This window comes from Myripristis murdjan, chromosome 14, assembly GCF_902150065.1.
Source record: "Myripristis murdjan chromosome 14, fMyrMur1.1, whole genome shotgun sequence".
Taxonomy (NCBI): Eukaryota; Metazoa; Chordata; class Actinopteri; order Holocentriformes; family Holocentridae; genus Myripristis; species Myripristis murdjan.
The window spans coordinates 26,167,811-26,187,041 of record NC_043993.1 but is presented as its reverse complement, the minus strand read 5'-3'; the positions used below and the strand labels follow the sequence as shown (position 1 = coordinate 26,187,041).

The 19,231-nt window shown below is 42.7% G+C and overlaps 1 protein-coding gene across 3 annotated transcripts in view; it reads left to right on the top strand.

Moving 5' to 3' along the window:
- Positions 1 to 19,117, top strand: part of sptbn2 (spectrin, beta, non-erythrocytic 2) — a 68,083-nt gene extending 48,966 nt beyond the window's left edge. Inside the window, exons 13-40 of one of the 3 annotated variants that reach the window (XM_030068822.1) lie at positions 1,470 to 1,623; positions 1,736 to 2,130; positions 2,240 to 2,503; positions 2,620 to 2,831; positions 3,155 to 3,292; positions 3,409 to 3,628; positions 3,853 to 4,389; positions 6,135 to 6,337; positions 6,451 to 6,541; positions 6,654 to 6,800; positions 7,217 to 7,480; positions 7,828 to 8,052; positions 8,179 to 8,268; positions 8,456 to 8,734; positions 8,847 to 8,977; positions 9,085 to 9,289; positions 9,380 to 9,754; positions 9,901 to 10,145; positions 10,237 to 10,375; positions 10,531 to 10,615; positions 10,801 to 10,997; positions 11,178 to 11,305; positions 11,398 to 11,473; positions 12,244 to 12,321; positions 13,828 to 14,003; positions 14,411 to 14,584; positions 14,794 to 14,836; positions 14,940 to 19,117. In XM_030068822.1, coding sequence (XP_029924682.1) covers positions 1,470 to 1,623; positions 1,736 to 2,130; positions 2,240 to 2,503; positions 2,620 to 2,831; positions 3,155 to 3,292; positions 3,409 to 3,628; positions 3,853 to 4,389; positions 6,135 to 6,337; positions 6,451 to 6,541; positions 6,654 to 6,800; positions 7,217 to 7,480; positions 7,828 to 8,052; positions 8,179 to 8,268; positions 8,456 to 8,734; positions 8,847 to 8,977; positions 9,085 to 9,289; positions 9,380 to 9,754; positions 9,901 to 10,145; positions 10,237 to 10,375; positions 10,531 to 10,615; positions 10,801 to 10,997; positions 11,178 to 11,305; positions 11,398 to 11,473; positions 12,244 to 12,321; positions 13,828 to 14,003; positions 14,411 to 14,584; positions 14,794 to 14,836; positions 14,940 to 15,155 — 5,487 coding nt within the window. In that variant the 3' untranslated portion in view covers positions 15,156 to 19,117. The remainder of the gene's footprint in view (positions 1 to 1,469; positions 1,624 to 1,735; positions 2,131 to 2,239; positions 2,504 to 2,619; positions 2,832 to 3,154; positions 3,293 to 3,408; positions 3,629 to 3,852; positions 4,390 to 6,134; positions 6,338 to 6,450; positions 6,542 to 6,653; positions 6,801 to 7,216; positions 7,481 to 7,827; positions 8,053 to 8,178; positions 8,269 to 8,455; positions 8,735 to 8,846; positions 8,978 to 9,084; positions 9,290 to 9,379; positions 9,755 to 9,900; positions 10,146 to 10,236; positions 10,376 to 10,530; positions 10,616 to 10,800; positions 10,998 to 11,177; positions 11,306 to 11,397; positions 11,474 to 12,243; positions 12,322 to 13,827; positions 14,004 to 14,410; positions 14,585 to 14,793; positions 14,837 to 14,939) is intronic. The other 2 variants (XM_030068823.1, XM_030068824.1) reach the window with 2 other exon arrangements.
- Positions 19,118 to 19,231: the final 114 nt, after the last annotated feature.

Sequence of the window (19,231 nt, the reverse complement as noted above, 5' to 3'; positions counted from 1 at the left end):
TGGTGAATGGAATATATTTAGAATCAACTGTGAAGTGCAGTGTAACTGTGAAACTGACCTGTGACTGCACTGGCTGAAGCTTGTATCCAATAACACCAAGCATGAGAGATCTTCCCTGGTGGGCTGGCCAATCACTGTATAACTAGATATTGCTTGAGCCTTGTGAAGCACCCCTGATGGGCACCTCGTTGAAATGTTGAAGTACCTGTTATGTAACCTGGTGTTATGCACGTCTGAGTCTGTTTGCACGTGCATGTGGTGCATTTAACTCCCAGATCTGGTGGTGCCAGAGGTGAAATAGGTCTGTAGGTCTGTTTTACATTGTGTTTTATGTGATGTATTGCTGCTCTGGTAGTGCCAGAGAATGTTCTTTATAAGTATGTGTGAGTTTAAATTGCAATCCTGTGCACAATTAAAGTACACGTTGGAAATTGGTCAATTCAAACAGCAGTTCTGTCAAATATTTGCATATCAGTTTAAATAGCACCTACACAAAGTCTCTACCTTTCCTCCGATAAAATGTGACCACCGCATAGTCCTGCGCGTAGCTCTGAATGCTTGACCTCATTAGCCACCCACCAGTTTTGAAAAAATACAGTTCTAGTTGCTGTTATAGATGTAAACCTCCAAAATTAACACTTGAGGTATTCTTGACCTGTCTAAACTGAGAAACAGTGTGTAAGGGAGGGTGGGTAGATGTATTGTAAAGAAATTGATCACTGGTTGCTAGTGAAGCATGTGTCACCTACAGCTTCAACTTCGATTTTTTGTAATGTTTTAAATATTTTATCCTAAACTCACTAGTTTAATTTTGCAGTGGAGACCCTCATACTCCTCACTGCATCCCCCAGCTAACCCTGATCCTTTCTTTTCTAGATAAAACCTTCTTTCCAGCCATTACACAACTTGAATTTTGTTTAAAATATTAATGTCTGATCTATCTACAATTTTCAGTAGTAGCTGGAATCATTCTGCAAATGTCTCAGTGATTCAAGCTCCCATAATTGTAATCAGAAGTGCTTGAGCTGTTTATAGTGTTCTAATTGTGTTTATAGCCCATGTCTCATTCACTCACTGGCCTTTTGGTCTAAGTGAAGAGATTGGAGCAATTTTCTCTGCTCTCATTTCTTTTAGAGAGACACTGGCTCCCTTTTTATTCAAGGACAATGGACCTAAACCATTGCCTGTGGAAACCTTCTTTTTTTTTTAATTTAAATTACTTTGATCTTGGTAATTTAAAATATAAGCTAGTCCAAGACATTCAAATGTATGACAAGTACACACAGGGACACATTAAGCTCAAATTGAATTGTAACTTATTTAAGGTCAGCATAGAAGGCAGTCTAAGCATGTGTGTGTGTGTGTGCTGCTGAAACATCTTGCCTGCTTTGTGTCTCTGTCTATCTGTTGGTCCACACAGATTTAAGGTCTGCAGATTTGATGATCACTATAATCTGTGTCTCTTTTAGGGTCGCCTGCAGTCCCAGGACTGTGGAAAGCATTTGCATGATGTGTTGGACCTGCTGCAGACACACACTCTGGTGGAGGCTGACATATCAGCCCAAGCAGAGAGGATCAAGGCCGTGCAGGGAACCGCACAGCGCTTCACTTCCTACGAGCAGGGTGAGGCTTTAAACAACTTTCATACAATTACTGTGCTAATCTTCCAGCTTTCAAAACTGTTGCTATGTGGACTGAGAACATTCCAAGCTCTTCCTGTCTTTCTTGTTGCCAGTGTATAAACCATGTGAGCCAGCACTGGTTAGTGAGAGAGTTGACCTGCTGCGCCGGGCCTATGAGGAGCTCGGCCAGCTTGCAGGGCAACGCAGGGTGCGCCTGGAGGACTCAAGGCGGCTGTGGCAGTTCCTCTGGGAGCTTGGAGAGGAGGCGGCCTGGATCAGAGAGCAGGAGCAGATCCTGGCTGGTGGAGACTGTGGACGTGACCTCACCTCTGCCTTGCACCTGCTCAGTAAGCATGAGGCCTTCAGGGATGAGATGGCAGCCCGTTATGGTCCTCTGGGTCACAGCATTGCTGCAGGGGAAGCTTTGGTGAATGAGGGACATTTTGGAGCCCCTGAGGTCACTGAAAGGATCCAGGACATCCGTGCTCAGTGGGCACATCTGGAAGAGGTGGGTGGTGATAACAACTCTTTGCACTTGCTATACCGTTAAGAATATTATGTGGCCGTTTCATACAAATGTTTTTAATACTTCTTTTCTGCAATTTCCCCTTACCCAGTCAACCCAGCTTCGGGAGCAGCGACTCAAGGAAGCAGTGGCCTTGCACCAGTTTCAAACAGATGCCAATGACATGGAGGCTTGGATCATGGAAACTCTCAGACAGGTGTCCAGTCAGGAAGTAGGCCATGATGAGTTCTCTACCCAGACTCTAGCTCGCAAGCAGAGGGAGGTGGAGGAGGAGATCCATAGCCATCGGCCGGTCATTGATTCCCTGCATGAACAGGCCCTGGCACTGCCACAGGCTTACATACGCTTCCCTCAGGTTTGTTCAACTACTGTACAAACCTTACCGCTGTTTTAACCTGACTACATGTTATTGTCTTTCAAACCATTTCCTTGGTGTCATGCTGTTTCTAATTCTATATTTGTTATCTATAGGTGGATGGTCGTCTGCCTGCAATTGAGCAGCGCTATGAGGAACTGGAGTCTCTGTCAGCCGCTCGGCGCCAGGCTTTGGAAGGCGCCCTGGCTCTCTACCGCATGTTCAGTGAAGCTGGTGCCTGCTTGCTCTGGGTGGAAGAAAAGGAGCAGTGGCTATATGGCATGGAAATTCCTACCAAACTAGAGGACTTGGAGGTGGTGCAGCAGAGGTCAGTCTGGGAGGACAGAAAGGGATAAGTGTTAATGGAAGTTACTGCTTACAGTTGTGAAATAATAATGGCCAATCCATGCATATAGTTAAATGTGTTATGTGTTCAGCAATGCTCATGGGCTACTCTTGATGAATTTATCAAGGGAGGCCTTGAACATATTTGAAATCTCTGGATATGATTAAAGTTTATATTGATTTGATCTTGATCATCCATGAAATATAAAAAAATGGCCTTTTCTGGCAGATGCCATATTATCTTGTATAACTGGTTAGTGTTTTCATAAAAAGTGATATGAACATGTATGTAATGTGTGGCTGCAGGTTTGAGACACTGGAACCTGAGATGAACAACCTTGGCACCCGTGTTGCTGATGTGAACCAGGTGGCTCAGCAGCTGCTAAGTTCTGACAACTGCAGCAAAGACCAAATCCATCAGACACAAGACCAGCTGAATAACAGGTCCCTGCTGTCATATTGTGCTGTACACACAGTATAATAAAATTAGCATTTTAAACAACATTACATTTATATATATGGATCACTGAACACTTTATTTTGAATATTACCTTCCCCAGGTGGAGGGAGTTCCAACAGTTGGCTGGCCAGAAGAAACTAGCTTTAGAGTCAGCCCTCAACATCCAGAACTACCACCTGGAGTGTAATGAGATCCAAACTTGGATGAGAGAGAAGACCAAAGTGATTGAATCCACTCAGAGCTTGGGCAATGACTTGGCTGGAGTGATGGCTCTGCAGCGCAAGCTCACTGGCATGGAGAGGGACCTGGAGGCTATTCAGGTATGCAGAGATGCAGGTACAGGAGTTGAATGTTGGCTCGGAATAGAAGAAACTGGACCATAGATGATGAAAAAATCAGGCAAGCTACTTGGGTGGTCAATATAGTCTTTATTCACATATCACCCAGCCCTGGATCAGCATTTGAGTGTAGTAAGTATGTGCCTCATGTCAAGTAATCTTGTCAGCATTCTTGCATTCAGATCTTTTTTTCATGTCTTTTCAAGGGCAAGTTGGATGACCTGAGAAATGAGGCAGCAAAGTTGGCCAAGGAGCACCCAGATCAGGCTGAGGAGATCCAAGCCCGCCTGGCAGAGATTCAAGAGGTGTGGGAAGAGCTGAATACCACCATGAGGCGCCGCGAGGAGTCGCTAGGCGAAGCCAGCAAGCTGCAAGGCTTCCTAAGAGATCTGGACGACTTCCAGTCCTGGCTGTCCCGCACCCAGACAGCCGTGGCCTCAGAGGACATCCCCACTTCACTGCCTGAGTCTGAGAGTCTGCTAGCCCAGCACGAGAGTATCAAGAATGAGGTGGACAACTACAAGGAAGACTATGAGAAGATGAGAGCGGTTGGTGAGGAGGTGACCCAAGGTCAGACAGATGCTCAGCACATGTTTTTAGCCCAGAGGCTTCAGGCACTGGACACTGGCTGGCATGAACTGCGTCGGATGTGGGAAAACCGGCACAGCCTGCTAGCTCAAGCTTTTGACTTCCAGACCTTCTTGAGAGATGCAAAGCAGGCAGAGGCCTTCCTTAACAGCCAGGTAGGGAATAAAGCATTATGGAAACTGGATCTTACAGCTACTGCCAAATGTGATGCTGACACTCTACCAGAGTCTGAAATATAATGGAGTGAGGGAAAGGCTTGATTAATTCCTGTGTATCACAAAGTCAGCCTTTGAGCACCGAATAGGTGAAAATAATTACAACCAACTTATTTGTCTGCTTCCTGTTTCTTGTGACAGTAAAATACATAATTTATTCCTGAAAGAATCTTTTGGCAGATTGAAAAAAACAAATCCTACTTATCCAATTTTAATTTCTATCTTGGCCCTCACCCCCCTTTCTTCTCTCCTGTTACGTCTGCATCACTAAAATGTGCTGAATTTGCATGGAAAGTTTTCCAGTCCAACAAATTCTAGAAGTTTTCTCAGTTTTTATCAGAAAAGTTGTTTACAAGTTTGAATTCTTCAGCTATAGCAGGCATTATCACCCCAGCTGTCAGGCTAAGGTTTTGCAGTGTTATGACTAAGCTAAAAACAACAACATTGTTTTGGGTTATTAAAAAAAAATAACAAACAAACTCAGCATTTTCCAATATTTATGCCAACTTTATCTTGGCTGTAGTGTTTTAGCCTTTTTATTTCTATGTATGTGTAGCTATGTCTAGCTCTCACAACAGAGCAAATTGTTGGAAAGAGAGAAGCAAGAGGGCTGTATTGAAAGTAGGTCATAGGCCTACACCTGTAGGGTGTGCGCCAGTTTATTTGAATAATAGTATACATACATACATACATACATAAGAAAGAAACACTACTCAAAAACTACACACAAAACAACGAAAAAAATGGATGATCAAATCTTTGTAAACAATACTTAGATAAATATTAAACAGTAGCAGAAAGGTATAGAGACTAACATTCCTTAACAGTCAACACTTCCTACGCTCCCTTTCCGTCTTGGCTTATTGTTTTTTTTTTCTTGACTGGGAAAACTGTGGGGTGGCTGTACTTTAGGTGTGCACTGAAGTTCCTTGTATTTCCTCTTTTAGTTTGGATAGTTTGAAAACAAACGTGGCACACTGGCTCGCCCAGGTTACTGGGCTCCCCTTTCTCATTTGCTTTGAATTCAAAACATTCCCACATGGGGGCTGTTGCATTTGGTTTTGGAAGAAGTTCCGTGTCGTTCTCGTTTGCTCGCTGACAGACGATGCACGACAGTGAATGCTCTTGTCATATGGTCTCTTTGGTAGAGAGAGACGAGGAAAACAAACACGCATGAATGTGGCAATTAATTGCGGTCAGAAAAGTTACCAACTTCATTTAAATTTACTGCGCAATTAACTAACTTATAACTCAAGACGGTACTTGATTTCTTGCCATGTTCGCTGTAGCATAGCCTCATCAATGGTGGCAACGGCATCAGTGATCTTTTTCTTCAGAACAATGATGTCCCGTATCTTTGTTCGATACACGATATCTTTAACATAACACCTGTAGTTTCCCTGAGTCTGCGTATCCGATTTTGTTTCAATAAACCATGATACACATTGTGCCTTTTCTTGAGGAGTAGCCATTTTTTAGGGGTTTATTTATCAGAACCTATTTCATCAACAGGCTACCTGAAATACACAAATGCAATGTGATTAAAAACTTTGATAACCATTGAGGGCACAGAACAAATCTGATTAACGTATCTCATCAGTTGCTTTTGTAATAGATTTTTTAAATTGTAAAGAGACTTTGTGGACACCCTGTATATTCTTAACACACCTTTCTTCTCCATGCAGGAGTATGTGCTGTCCCACACAGAGATGCCCAATAGCCTTCAGGGAGCAGAGGAGGCCATTAAGAAGCACGAGGACTTCCTGACCACAACAGACGCCAGTGAGGAGAAGATCACTGGGGTGGTGGAAGCCGGACGACGCCTCATTAATGAGGGCAATGCCAACTCTGATAAGATCCAGGAGAAAGCTGACTCCATCCAGGAGAGGTTAGAGGGGGAGTAACAGAAGGGAGAGGAACCTATTAATATGTGTTTTTCTCTTTGATTTTCGCTTTGATTAAAGAGTAGCTCATTTAGCTCTCTTCCTTGACTTTCTCCAGGCATCAGAGGAATAAACAGGCTGCGAATGAACTGCTGGCGAAGCTCAAGGATAACCGTGAACTTCAGCACTTCCTTCAAGATGGACAAGAGGTAATGATAGCTGACAATAAAACAAAGCAGGGATACGCCTGTTAAAGTCAACCGTTATTGTAAAAAGAATATGTCAGGCATGTGTACCCATGTACTGTTCTTTTCTCTGTAGCTAACATTGTGGATCAATGAGAAGATGTTGACAGCTCAGGACATGTCATATGATGAGGCCAGAAACCTCCACAGCAAGTGGCAGAAACACCAGGCATTCATGGCAGAGCTGGCATCCAACAAAGACTGGTTGGACAAAATTGATAAGGTGTGACCATTTTTATACTGATCATTATACCGGAATCCATTAATATCCAGAATCTCTTCCTAATTTCAATGCATTATGAACAACTCATTCCCTCTTCCAGTACTTGTAGATTTTTTTGTAGGTGGAGTCAAACTTAACACTAAATTAGCCCAGGTGGTAAGGGTAATTTTGTTTTTTAGCCCCAGATTTGCTCAATGGCCCATTCCAGGATCAGTTTTAGTTGGAGCTGCAGATTAATAATTGTTTTCACTTGAATATTTATATAATAGAGTGTGGATAATTGTGCTGTAAATGTAATTGTAATAGGCAATAGTTACTTTAGGACAGACAAAGCAATAAGGCCAGATAATATAGTTTTTTTATTTACATTTTTTCATGCTGTTCCCTGTCCTCCATGTGCTGTCTGTCTCCATCAGGAGGGCCAGGCACTGGTGAAGGAGAAACCAGAGCTGCAGCCTGTGGTACAGAAGACCCTGGAGGGCCTACAGCGCCAGTGGGAGGAGCTTGAGGGCACCACCCGCACCAAGGCCCAGTGTTTATTTGATGCCAACAGAGCAGAGCTCTTTACACAGAGCTGCTCCGCCCTGGACGTCTGGCTGAAAAACCTGGAGGGTCAGCTGCAGAGCGACGACTATGGCAAGGATTTGACCAGTGTCAACATCCTGCTCAAGAAACACCAGGTAGATCAAACTGCACAGCCTAAGCATAATCTTTGCCATATTTTATTAAAAGACTACTCTGAGATCTTACAGGCTAAACTGTGGTTGTAGAGAAGATGAAGCAACACTGCACCCATATTAAAACTCTAGCCAAAATGTCCAAGTGGCTCTTGAACAGTTTTGACATTATGACATACAAATTGAACACTTAAAATCTTCAGTAATGATTATGTTGGTATATACTTGCCAGCTGTTGGAGTAAACTTGTGACATGGCATTTTCTGAGTACTCACAAATCCATTTTATTCTTGGTAATTGCCTGGACCATACTCAATGACAGATGGCAATTCTATCTTGTTCCTGTGCAGATGCTGGAGCACCAGATGGACGTGCGTGAGAAGGAGGTGCAGTCCCTGCAGTCTCAGGCCCTGGCTCTGTCCCAGGAGGATGCCGGACTTACTGAGATAGATGGACAACAGAGGCGTGTCACCGACAGCTTTTCCAAACTTCAAGACCCTCTCAAAATGAGGAGACAGCAACTGCTTGCCTCCAAAGAAGCTCATCAGTTCAACAGAGACCTTGAGGATGAAATTGTGAGTGGAATTGCTTGACTGACTGACTGACTGACAAAGTGCTGTATAGATCTAGATGTATTTCCATTGTATATTATTTTCCTGTTGGTTCTTGCCTTAGTTATTCATTTGTTGTTCTTTTCCCAGCTCTGGGTGAAGGAGAGGATGCCTCTGGCCACCTCCACAGACCATGGAAAAGATCTTCCCACTGTGCAGCTGCTAATTAAGAAAAACCAGGTAATGTGATGGACAACAGATATCTGTTTTGTTTTTTTTAAATACATGACTTCAAGCTCATGGTCCGGTAATAAAAAAAAACAGAGTGATCTGAAGGGAAATAGAGATGACTGAAAAGCCTTAAGAGACAATGTATGGAATGAAATTACCTGCCCACCAATGAAAGTGACCCTTTTTTGTCTTTCAGACCCTGCAGAAGGAAATACAGGGCCATCAGCCTCGCATTGATGACATCCACAGACGAGGCAGAACCCAGAGCCAGGTGGATGGTGAGAGGCAGACTGCCCTGGAGGGCCGCCTGGTTGAGCTCAGGGACCTGTGGGCGCAGCTCATTGCTGAGACAGATGAGCGTCACGCCCGTCTCATAGAGTCTAACCGAGCTCAGCAGTTCTACACTGATGCAGCTGAGGCTGAGGCATGGATGGGAGAGCAGGAGCTACACATGATGTCAGAGGAAAAGGCAAAGGTGAGTCAAGAGAAAACAAGATGCGTAATTGTTCTCAATGAACCCACTCACATTGCTGCTGTTTCACAGTACTGTTGCCTCGGGAAAATGTTTAATGTTTTCTGTCTTCCAGGATGAGCAAAGTGCACTAGTGATGGTGAAGAAGCACCAGATCTTGGAACAGGCACTGGAAGACTATGCCCAAACCATACACCAACTAGCCAACAGCAGCCGCCTCATGGTCACCAGTGAGCATCCAGAAAGGTGAGAAGACACACGTGGACTGAAATGTATCATCAGCACAAAAAAAACAAATTCCACACATGCTTGGTAACATCCCAAATAATAATAAAAAATTTTACTCTTAACAGTGAGAGAATCACCCTACGGCAAGCCCAAGTCGACAAGCTGTACGCAGGGCTGAAAGACCTTGCTGAAGAGCGTCGTGGGCGGCTTCAGGACAGACTGAGGCTAACCCAGTTAAAGCGGGAGGTGGATGACCTGGAACAATGGATTGCTGAGAGGGAGGTGGTCGCTGGCTCCCATGAGCTGGGACAGGACTATGAACACGTCACAGTGAGTTTTGTCACATTGAAGCTTAGGGAAGCAAAGCGGATTGTATTACTTTGCTCATATTTGCAAATAATATTTTTTTCTTTCTTTCAGATGCTGAGGGACAAATTCCGGGAGTTTGCTCGTGACACCAGCACTATTGGCCAAGAGCGTGTAGATGGTGTGAATGGGTTGGCAGATGACCTGATTGAGTCTGGTCATCCTGAGAATGCCAGCGTGGCCGAATGGAAGGATGGGCTAAACGAGGCTTGGGCTGACTTGTTGGAGCTGATCGACACACGCACACAAATGCTGGCAGCCTCCTATGAGCTGCACCGCTTCCATCAAGATGCCATGGAGGCGCTTGGCCGTGTCCAGGAGAAGAGGGACGCACTGCCCTCCGACCTGGGCCGAGACCTGAACACTGTCCAGCACCTACACAGACAGCACAACACCTTCGAGCACGACATCCAGGCCCTCAGTGGACAGGTCAGCTATCTATCAGTAAACCCAAACAAGGGAAAAATTATTTCCTGACAATTATATACTTCATGTAATGCAAAGAATGCTTTTTTTTAGATGCCAACAGAGGCAAGGTATTTGAAATCTTAATCTCTCCCCTTTCCATACCCCAGGTAAACCAGGTACAAGATGATGCAGCACGACTACAGAAGGCCTACGCTGGAGAGAAAGCCGAGGAGATTCACAGGAGCGAACACGCTGTTACTTCAGCCTGGGAGGGCCTGCTGGAGGCTGGCCAGGCCCGCAGACTCCTCCTGCTAGACACTGTGGAGAAGTTCCGTTTCTTCAACATGGTGCGAGACCTCATGCTCTGGATGGACGGTGTCAACCTGCAGATTGATGCCCATGACAGCCCCAGGTGAATTTTCTGCTCTGTTTTATTCTTTAGTTGACCAGTGTTGTGATTGGCTGTCAGTATTTTTATGGCTTTGTCATTTCTTTTGTCCCAGGGATGTGTCCTCTGCAGGGCTGGTCATTGCCAATCACCAGGATATCAAGTCAGAGATTGAGACCAGGGCAGACAGCTTCACTGCCTGTACTGAGATGGGCCACACTCTCATCAACAATAATCACTATGCAGCTGATGAGGTATTTTGGACCAAATTACTTGTACAGAAACCTGAAGTCACACACTCAGGCACAATCACAATAAAAAAAAAGAGGAAAAAACGAATGTGTTCATGATTAGCTTTGATACTCAGTGGCTACATTTTCCATGGCTCTTCATTTTCACTGCTTCACAGATCCGGGAAAAATTGGCCCAACTCCAGGAAAAGAGGGACAAGATAAACAAGAAGTGGCAAGACAAGATGGACCACCTACAAATAGGTATGCAGGAGGAATTTGTTTTAGGGTCTGTATAATCTTGTGTGTTCCTGTGTGCCCCTAACTATTGTATTGTTAGTTATACTATAGTAGTGTTAATTGCTGATGCTACTATGTGTATGTTTTGTTTTTTGTTATCTGAATGTCATCCATTTCTTTCTCTCTCTCTTTGTCCCCCTGTGCCTCAGTGCTGGAGGTGTTGCAGTTTGGTCGTGATGCCTACGTGGCAGAGTCATGGTTGGCGGGACAGGAGCCTCTGGTGCGAGCAGCAGAGCTGGGCTCAAACGTGGATGAGGTGGAGAGCCTAATCAAGCGCCATGAGGCCTTCGAGAAGCTTGCTGCAGGCTGGGAAGAGCGCTTTGTGCTGTTAGAGAAACTCACTACCGTAAGTGGAAGGAGGACAACCTAATAAAATAGTGTAATAAAGATTTGATTAAGCATGGTGGTTCATGCACCTGCCTGCCAGATACCGACTACTCAATCAATTAACCTAGGCACTGACTTTCCCTCATTTAGGATATGTTAAGTTTTGACAGTGTTACATTATTGAGTTTTCATTTTTCAGCTGGAGGAGCAGGAGATCCAGAGGAGGCGAGAGGAGGAAGCGAGGGCACGACGACCCCCTACACCTCCACCAGCAGAAGAAGTTGCACAATCTGAGGCCGAGAGTCAAGCACATGAATCTGCAGCTAGGTAAGCTAGAAACCATTTCCTGGTACAGTTAAAGGGTGTTGCTCTGGATCCAGACATTTCAATGAGTATCTCTGCCTCTCTCTCCAATACAGGACCAGTCTAGACCAGACCACTCTTAATCAGTCCGTTTCAGTGAATGGAGTACACAGTGACAATGACACATCACAGGTGGGACATGCTTTGAAAATGACCAGTGTAAAGATTTTTACAGTATTACATTTTACATTTTTACCTGTGCAGGACATCTGTTCCATATTTTTTATGAAATGTTGTATAATGCCTTTTCCATGTTGTCTTTTCCACTGACTATGTCTTGCTGTGGACCTGAGATATTTTTTTTTTTTTACTGTTAAAGAGTTAACTGGGGAGAAAGATTAAATCTGCCAGAGCCAGAAACATTTTTGTAAATTTTCAGCAATGTTGCCATGAGTTCCTAACAGCAAATGTTTTCAACAAATGTTGTGGAAGTTTTAGTCCAGCATTTGGCAGCATTTTGCTTCAATCTGTGAGGTTTAAGTGACAGTACAGAACAAGTTAGCTGAAGGTTATAAAAGGATTCCAAACATGCAAGTATGTTATATGTATACGATGACTGTGTACATGTGTTTGTGTCCTGTTGTGTCTTGTTCAGTCTGTTGTACTCTACTCAACAGTGGTGTTCACAAATTCATTAGTTGTTTGTTGTCATAATTACATTGATTGTGATCACACACTTGAGCAAAAATAACAGACTTTGATGCTGAGCCTATATAATTCTTGGTTTTGTTGCCAGATGACACAGACATGAATATCTGTGTTAGTCAAATGATTTGACAAATCTATGACTAAAAAGACAACCTCACATTTAAAAGACAGTTTGGAAAAAATGTCTTATTTGGCATCCCTATTTTTACAAGAGACAAAGATTTCTTAACAATTTCTTATTGCATTCTTGCCAGCAGTCATTATCGCTATCGTTGTCAGTGGGAAAGAAATCAGAGCCTAAACGTGTGTATAAGCCAAAGCAGCCGGAGCGTGTGAGTACCAAGCCATGGTCAGCTTTGTAGCTTCCCCATTGCCCCTTCACTGCCTCTGCTCAGCTCCTGGTCAACAGCAGTGCCTCTGTCACAGATGCAGCCATTGCTTTATTTATTCATGTACTATGCAATACCATGAATGAGCCCTGTTACTGTACTGAGGCATGATGCAGATTCATGAACAGATTGTGGTCATGGATCGAAGATGCTGAAGCCTGTCTGGCTGTGCCCATATTGACCAGGACAGGAGTGACTGTGACAGTAGAGACCACAGTAGATTATGTGGTGATAACTGTCATACTTAAAAGCTAATATATATATGTTGTTTGTTTGTTTTAGTCTTTCCCTAGATGTGGTGTTCCTGAGTTGGATGTCAAAATCATTTAGTGGAGATATTTAAAGTGTTCTTAGTCAAAAAAAGAGTTTTGTCGGAAGAAAATGATCTTCTCAAGTCACTTTCTACTGAAAATGAAACCAGTGACAATGGATCCCTTCTAGAAATATTTGGAAGGAACAAAACTCTCATTTTAACTCACGATGCTTTCTGCTGCTGTCATCATTCAAATACAAGATGACTGTAAGCTATAAAGTACATCCCTCTGTGGAATTGATATTTAAGATCTAAGTCAGAACATTTGTCGCTGTCCTCATCTACGTGGTTGTGGAGGTGAAAGGCTTTTGAGAGCTGACCCGTCTGTCTGTGTTTCTGTTTGTTTTTGTGTTAGTGTTTCTGTGTTTTGCCATTATCCTTTATTAATGTACAGTCGCTCAATAAAGTAGTAAGAATTTCATGAATGTTGTAAAACGTAAAGACATTGTAAACGCAAGGGGTGCTTTGACTTTAAACGTATTTGTCCTGTTCTTTTGGGATAAAGAGGATAAATTGTTTTAACATTGCAGTCATTGTAGGTCAGTGTTATCCTTCAGTTGTTAGAGGGTTGAACAGTTGCTTTGTTAAATAATTGTTTCACTTCTTCTTCTCTTCTTATTAAATATGATCACATCTTAATGTATTTTACTTAAAAAACCCTCAAGCTAAGTGTAGCATACATGTTTCCTGTATGAATTTCATTTGAGTCCAAGATAAAAACTTTATCCTTCTAATACTTTATGGAAAAAATAGAGGAGTTTTACTGTCCAGTTTCTCCCTTGTTGTAACTTCAACAGTTAAAGAAAAAATGCATTGAAAGTGAAAGTGCACAGTTACTCTCAGTGATCTGATACTATGCTTTTTTATTGGAGACCATATCAAAATGTTGAGGGAGATGGGAATTAGCTGAAAATACTTATTTGAGCGACTGTATTAGTCCTGTTTTGAGTCGGTGTAATGCGATGGCTATTAATGTGGCCCTTCTGGACAGATGCCATGCTGTAATCTGAGGTGCTGTCAAAGTCATCATGGCTTTTCATCTATGGCTGTGATTAGCTGCTTCTCTGTTCACCACTTGCCTACAACCACGTGTTTCCGTCTCCTGACCAGTGTTCATGTTTCCCTTTGAACCCCAGGGCTCTGAGTCAGAGTCGGTGAATGGACCAGGCCGGGACAGCGGGTTGGCCTCCTCTCGCCTGGATCCATCTGCCACGTTACCGAGCAGGGGAGCAGAATCTGAACCAGAGACCATGGAGGGGATGCTCTGTCGAAAACAGGAGATGGAGTCCCACAGCAAAAAGGCAGCCAGCAGGTGAACGTTGTGAGGGGACTCAGTGAAATGGAGAATTTTAGGACTGACATTTAAATCAAGAGGTCACTCTCAAAACTTGATTTTATTTAAAAAAAAAAAAAAAAAAAAAAAAAAAAAGATCCCGAGGTGGTCAGGGGAAAGCAGAGGATTTGCACTTCTGGACTGATGTACCAGTTTAATATTTGATTTAAAAGCTGAGTTACTAAGTTGCAGTTTTTCTGCCTGACTCATAAAGCCAAACTGGGGATATGGAGAGCAAGTGCCCCTTCTGAGGCACATGAGCACGTTAAAATATCTAAATAAAGAAGGCATTGTAGACATATGTACATGAACTACGTGCTGTTGATTGGCCAGGGTTTGTATGCCTGACACATTCACCACTTTATCACCTTTCTCTGCTCCTGTAGGTCCTGGCAAAATGTGTACTGTGTCCTTAGGAAAGGAAGCCTCGGTTTCTATAAAGACAACAAGAGCGCTAGCAATGGCATTCCATACCATGGTGAGGTACCCATCAGCCTGGGAGAGGCTGTGTGTGAGGTAGCCCATGACTACAAGAAGAGGAAACACGTCTTCAAGCTCAGGTGAGGAGAGAGACGGAGGAAATAAAAACCTCAGAATCCGGATCTTTAGTGGAGAGTATACAGTTGCCAACATATGATAATTAAATGATGAAATATATTGAAATACCATGATGAAATAGCAAGGCAACAGGTGAAATTGTGAGTTGGAATTTAATGTGATTTATAACATAACCTTGACTCATACTTTCTCTCTTTAACACGGTCTGCAGGCTAGGAGATGGCAAAGAGTACCTGTTCCAGGCAAAGGATGAGGTGAGTGTATTCAATGGGAAAATATGCACTCTTTAATTTTCTCTGCTGTGCTGCGATGCTGTGCCTGAATGACGAAAATTAACACGAGTCTGTCTCTGTATAGTCGGAGATGAGCTCCTGGATCCGCTCCATCCACTCCTCCATTCCATCAGGAGCAGGAGGAGAGTCACCCGGGGGCCCGCGGGCTCTCAGCCGAGCAATGACCATGCCTCCCATCTCCCCCAGCTCAGGGGAGGCTGGAGGCGTAACCATGCGCAACAAGGATGGGAAGGAGAAGGATCGCGAGAAGAGGTTCAGCTTCTTTGGCAAGAAAAAATAAAACATTTGTAAAAACTTTGATGGAATCAACATTTGTCAATTTCAACAAACTGAAAGTAAGAAAGGACAGGAAAGTACAAACCAGTCATACAAACACATTGCTCTCAGTGCTGGTCCTAAGGAGTTTGTCGACAGCTGTGTGGCTTACATAACCTTTGTTTCCTCTCTGTCTCTCCCTCCATCTCTCTTTCTCCCTATTTATCTGTGATTTTCCTTCTCTCTTGCCCAGTCCATATTTCACATTCAGCTGGACCCAACAAATGAAAGCCCTGGTCCACAGGCAGTGTCAGAGCGTATTAGTGTGGGTCACCAAATAGAAGCAGAGTTGTTTAAGGAGTGGCAGTGGGAGGTTAATATTAGAAGGGCCAAGAGGTTGAACTATCTCATGGCTCCAGGGCAATTCCATTCCACTAAATTGATTCTTCTTTGCTGAAAATATTTTATTTCAATGAGTCTTGACGAGCCATGCCTTTTCAATGCCGTGTCACTAATAGCAATGATGGATGATGGTATTCCACTCTTTTTATTCCTTTCCCCCTCTCATACTGTCTTTGGGGAGGACCACATCGCTCTCTTTTTCGTTCTTGGTATTGATGTTATTAACCTTACCAATATTATTGCTGTTATTATTATTATTTATCTTTTGCTATTGCTGGTTTGAGAAAAAGAGAAACTAATAAATTTGACAGTAGATAATCTTGATTCATGTTGTGGAGCAAAACAAAAAACTTGGTTAAACTAGTGGAGAATGTTGGGCTTGCCCATGTTTGTATTGTTTTTTTTTTTTTTTTTTCTAGGAATGACAGTTCATGAGGTGTTTTTGAGAAAAAAATAAAGCTCAATAAATTTTAGCAGTGTGCAGTAAGTGATCACGAGTTTCACCATTGGGAAAATTATATATATATATATTTAAAGTGGTTTTATTTTTTATTTTATCTCTAATTTTGCCTGTATTGGATCATTTCTTTTGAGTGATCTTTTCTGCTTGATTTTTGACTTCCTTTGTTTCTGTATAAAGCAGAGAAGATTAGTTTTCTAGTGAGTGTGTGTGTGTGTGTGTGTGTGTGTTTGCGTGCGTGCGTGCGTGCGTGCGTGCGTGCGTGAGTTGTGGTGCTGTGGATTTTGCACGTTTATGTTATTTCAGATCAGCGGTGGCCAGATGAATGCTGCTTTTCTTATGGTACACATGCACACAAAAACCAGACACAAACACAGGAGAATACTATAGGGAGGACTCTCTAAAACTGGCTTTTCTTTGCTTTGTTTTGTTATGGATAAGCAGACATTATCAATGCACATAACAGTCCTCCCAAATGATTTTGACATTTCCATCTCACTCTTCAAATAATCTACTTCCGTTCTCTCCATATAGTGCTGTAAAGGCATGGGGCAGGTCGTAGATCCAGAGCTAAAGCGCATTCTCTGTGGCAGACTGTAGGGAGGCAAGCAGCAGGACAGACAGACGGTTAGAAGGTCTCATTACAGGTGGGGTGAGGGGTGTGGAAGTGAGATTGGATGAGTGGTGAAGAATGTGCTTTGTCATGTGCTACCTGAGGGAGCGAGGAGTACTGAGCCTTGAACCCACCACTGCTATACTGAACCGTTGTAGAAGCCCAGCCTTTCCCTCCATTCAGACAGTCCCTAACCACTGAAAGGAAGCTTTATTGTTCACAGTACAAATGTGAGAATGTTAAAAACATGCCCCGTGGCAATGATCTAATGTATGTCGGTGGATCATGGAGCCAGGTACAATATGCGGACAGATGTGTTGAATTTGACCATGGATAGCTCTGCTCACTAGCGGTGACGGAGAGGGCACAGTCCTAAACTGTCTCTTAGACGAGCTCTGCGCTCTTGCATACATGGCATGACTTCATGTAGGGTTTTACTTGTACGTGTCTCATTGTCGTGTCCAAACCTCTTCAGTGTTGATGTTCTCCACGTACGCGAGATCACTTCATATGCAGGGTTGGGTAGCAGCTGACTATATGTAATGGGATTACAGTAATCAAAAAAAAAAAAAGAAAAGAAAAAAAAAAAAAGGTAATGGCAATCTGATATTTACTGTAAAAAGATCAGGTGCTTTTGAAACCAAATACAAATGTTAGATTCCTCAGAAACATGTTTGAACAGACAAAATAAATTGTTTAGATAGATTAGACTGACTATAGACAATAGCCTAATTGTATACATCTTCAAACAGTTTGTTGATAATTGTACTGTAACATAATTGGTAACTCAAATTCAACTGTTAAACTGATTTTTTAAAAGTAACCTAAAAGCCACAGGACATAATTGGATTTCATCACTGAGTTTAGCATTCTTGTGGATTATTGGACTGATTACAGTATCAAACAGGTTATCAGTAATATGTAATGGATTACATTTTGAAAGTATCCTTCCCAGCCCTGGTAATAGCATGGCATGATGCACCATGAAGTCCATATAGTGGAGGGTGGATCAGTACACAGGAATGCCATGGTGGACCAAAATGATAACACACACACACACACACACACACACAAAGACACGGGAAACAAATTTGCATATGGTTGCCGAGGTTTAAAACTGATACAAAATCTTAAGCAGTGACCAAAATTATTTTCCAGTCGCAAACGAATTTGCAGCCAGAGGGGACAGCATGGCTATCTGGACCATCGCTCCACTGAAAGACCCTTCTCACAGTTTGATGTGTAGCAACTGTCCAAATCAGATAAGAGAAATATGTAAACATCCAAGTGAGCTAACCAGTTTTGGGTGAGAAGTTTAGAGCGATAAGCCCACACTTGATCAGACTGACTGCCTTGTCTCTCTCGGTCGGTGGGGGGGTTTGTTTCTGTCCCAGCAGAGAGACGCAGTCCCTGGTTTCAGCCTCGCTTTGGTCCTGAAGTCACCTGCTAAACTAACATCAGCCAAACATGTTCACTACAGTATTGGGAACAAAGCTAATGAGCTCACTGCATACATGAGTGAGCCAACCTGATCAGCATTCACTGTGCACAATTCCAAATGGAAGTTTTATTATTATTTTCCCCCCCCGCTGTGGATGACCTGTTTTAGACAGACAAGCCAGTTAATGTAAGTGAATTCCAGTTTGAAAAAGGTCTACAGTGTATTTTCTTATCAGTTCATTTGAATGTTAATATTCATTAACAAATTAATGTGGCCAAATTGGTCATGTGAAGCAAAAATATTTGACATACTTGATACACACAAGCTCTCTCTCTCTCTTTCACACACACACTCACATACAAAAATACTGTACTGTATATCCAATGCAGAATGACCCTGGCGATCCAGTCTTGTGGTAATTTTACTCAGCTGGCTGTGATTCGGTGTTGCATATGGCATCCTGTTAAAATAACATTGTGCTGCTGGTGAGCTTTGACCAGAAAAAGGAAAGTATGTATTATTGATGTCAAAGGGATGAGGTGTTTTTTTGGTTATGAGTAACTTGTAACAATGGACTACTTATGAAGAAAACAACCTTTTACTTTATAAGTAGTAGACATGAGTGAGAAAGAGGACTGGTGGCAATCTGAGCTTCCTTTTTTTTTTAGGCAGGCAACATGCTGTCTAGTGGGAGCTTGTATTTTCTCATCCAGTGGTCTGTCTTGCAGCATTTGATAAGCCTGTCCACCTAAATTCATTTTTCATTACTTTTGACGAATGTCTGTTCCTTCCTCTGTGAGTAATTCAGAGTTGTTAATACCACTACTATTATTAATTGCTATTATTATCATTATTGCTACTGTTATTACTACTACTACTACTGTTACTAATGCAACTTATTGCAACAATTATAACTGCTGTCCATTTTCAGGTACGTGTCTGTAATACCAGACCCTTCCACACGATGTCAGTGTGCTGTGGAGCATTTTCATTACAGATCGAAAATTATGTTTGTTGACTTGTGTATCTACATCTAATATTAGGAATAATAAAACATGGTTTAATCAGAAACACCCTTGATTGTGTTCTTATGTTCTATGTTAAAAAGTGTCCATCTCTTCAGCACTTTTCATCTGCAGGGTTGAGACAGCGTGAGAAAATATATTTATAAAGGCTGTTGCCAGC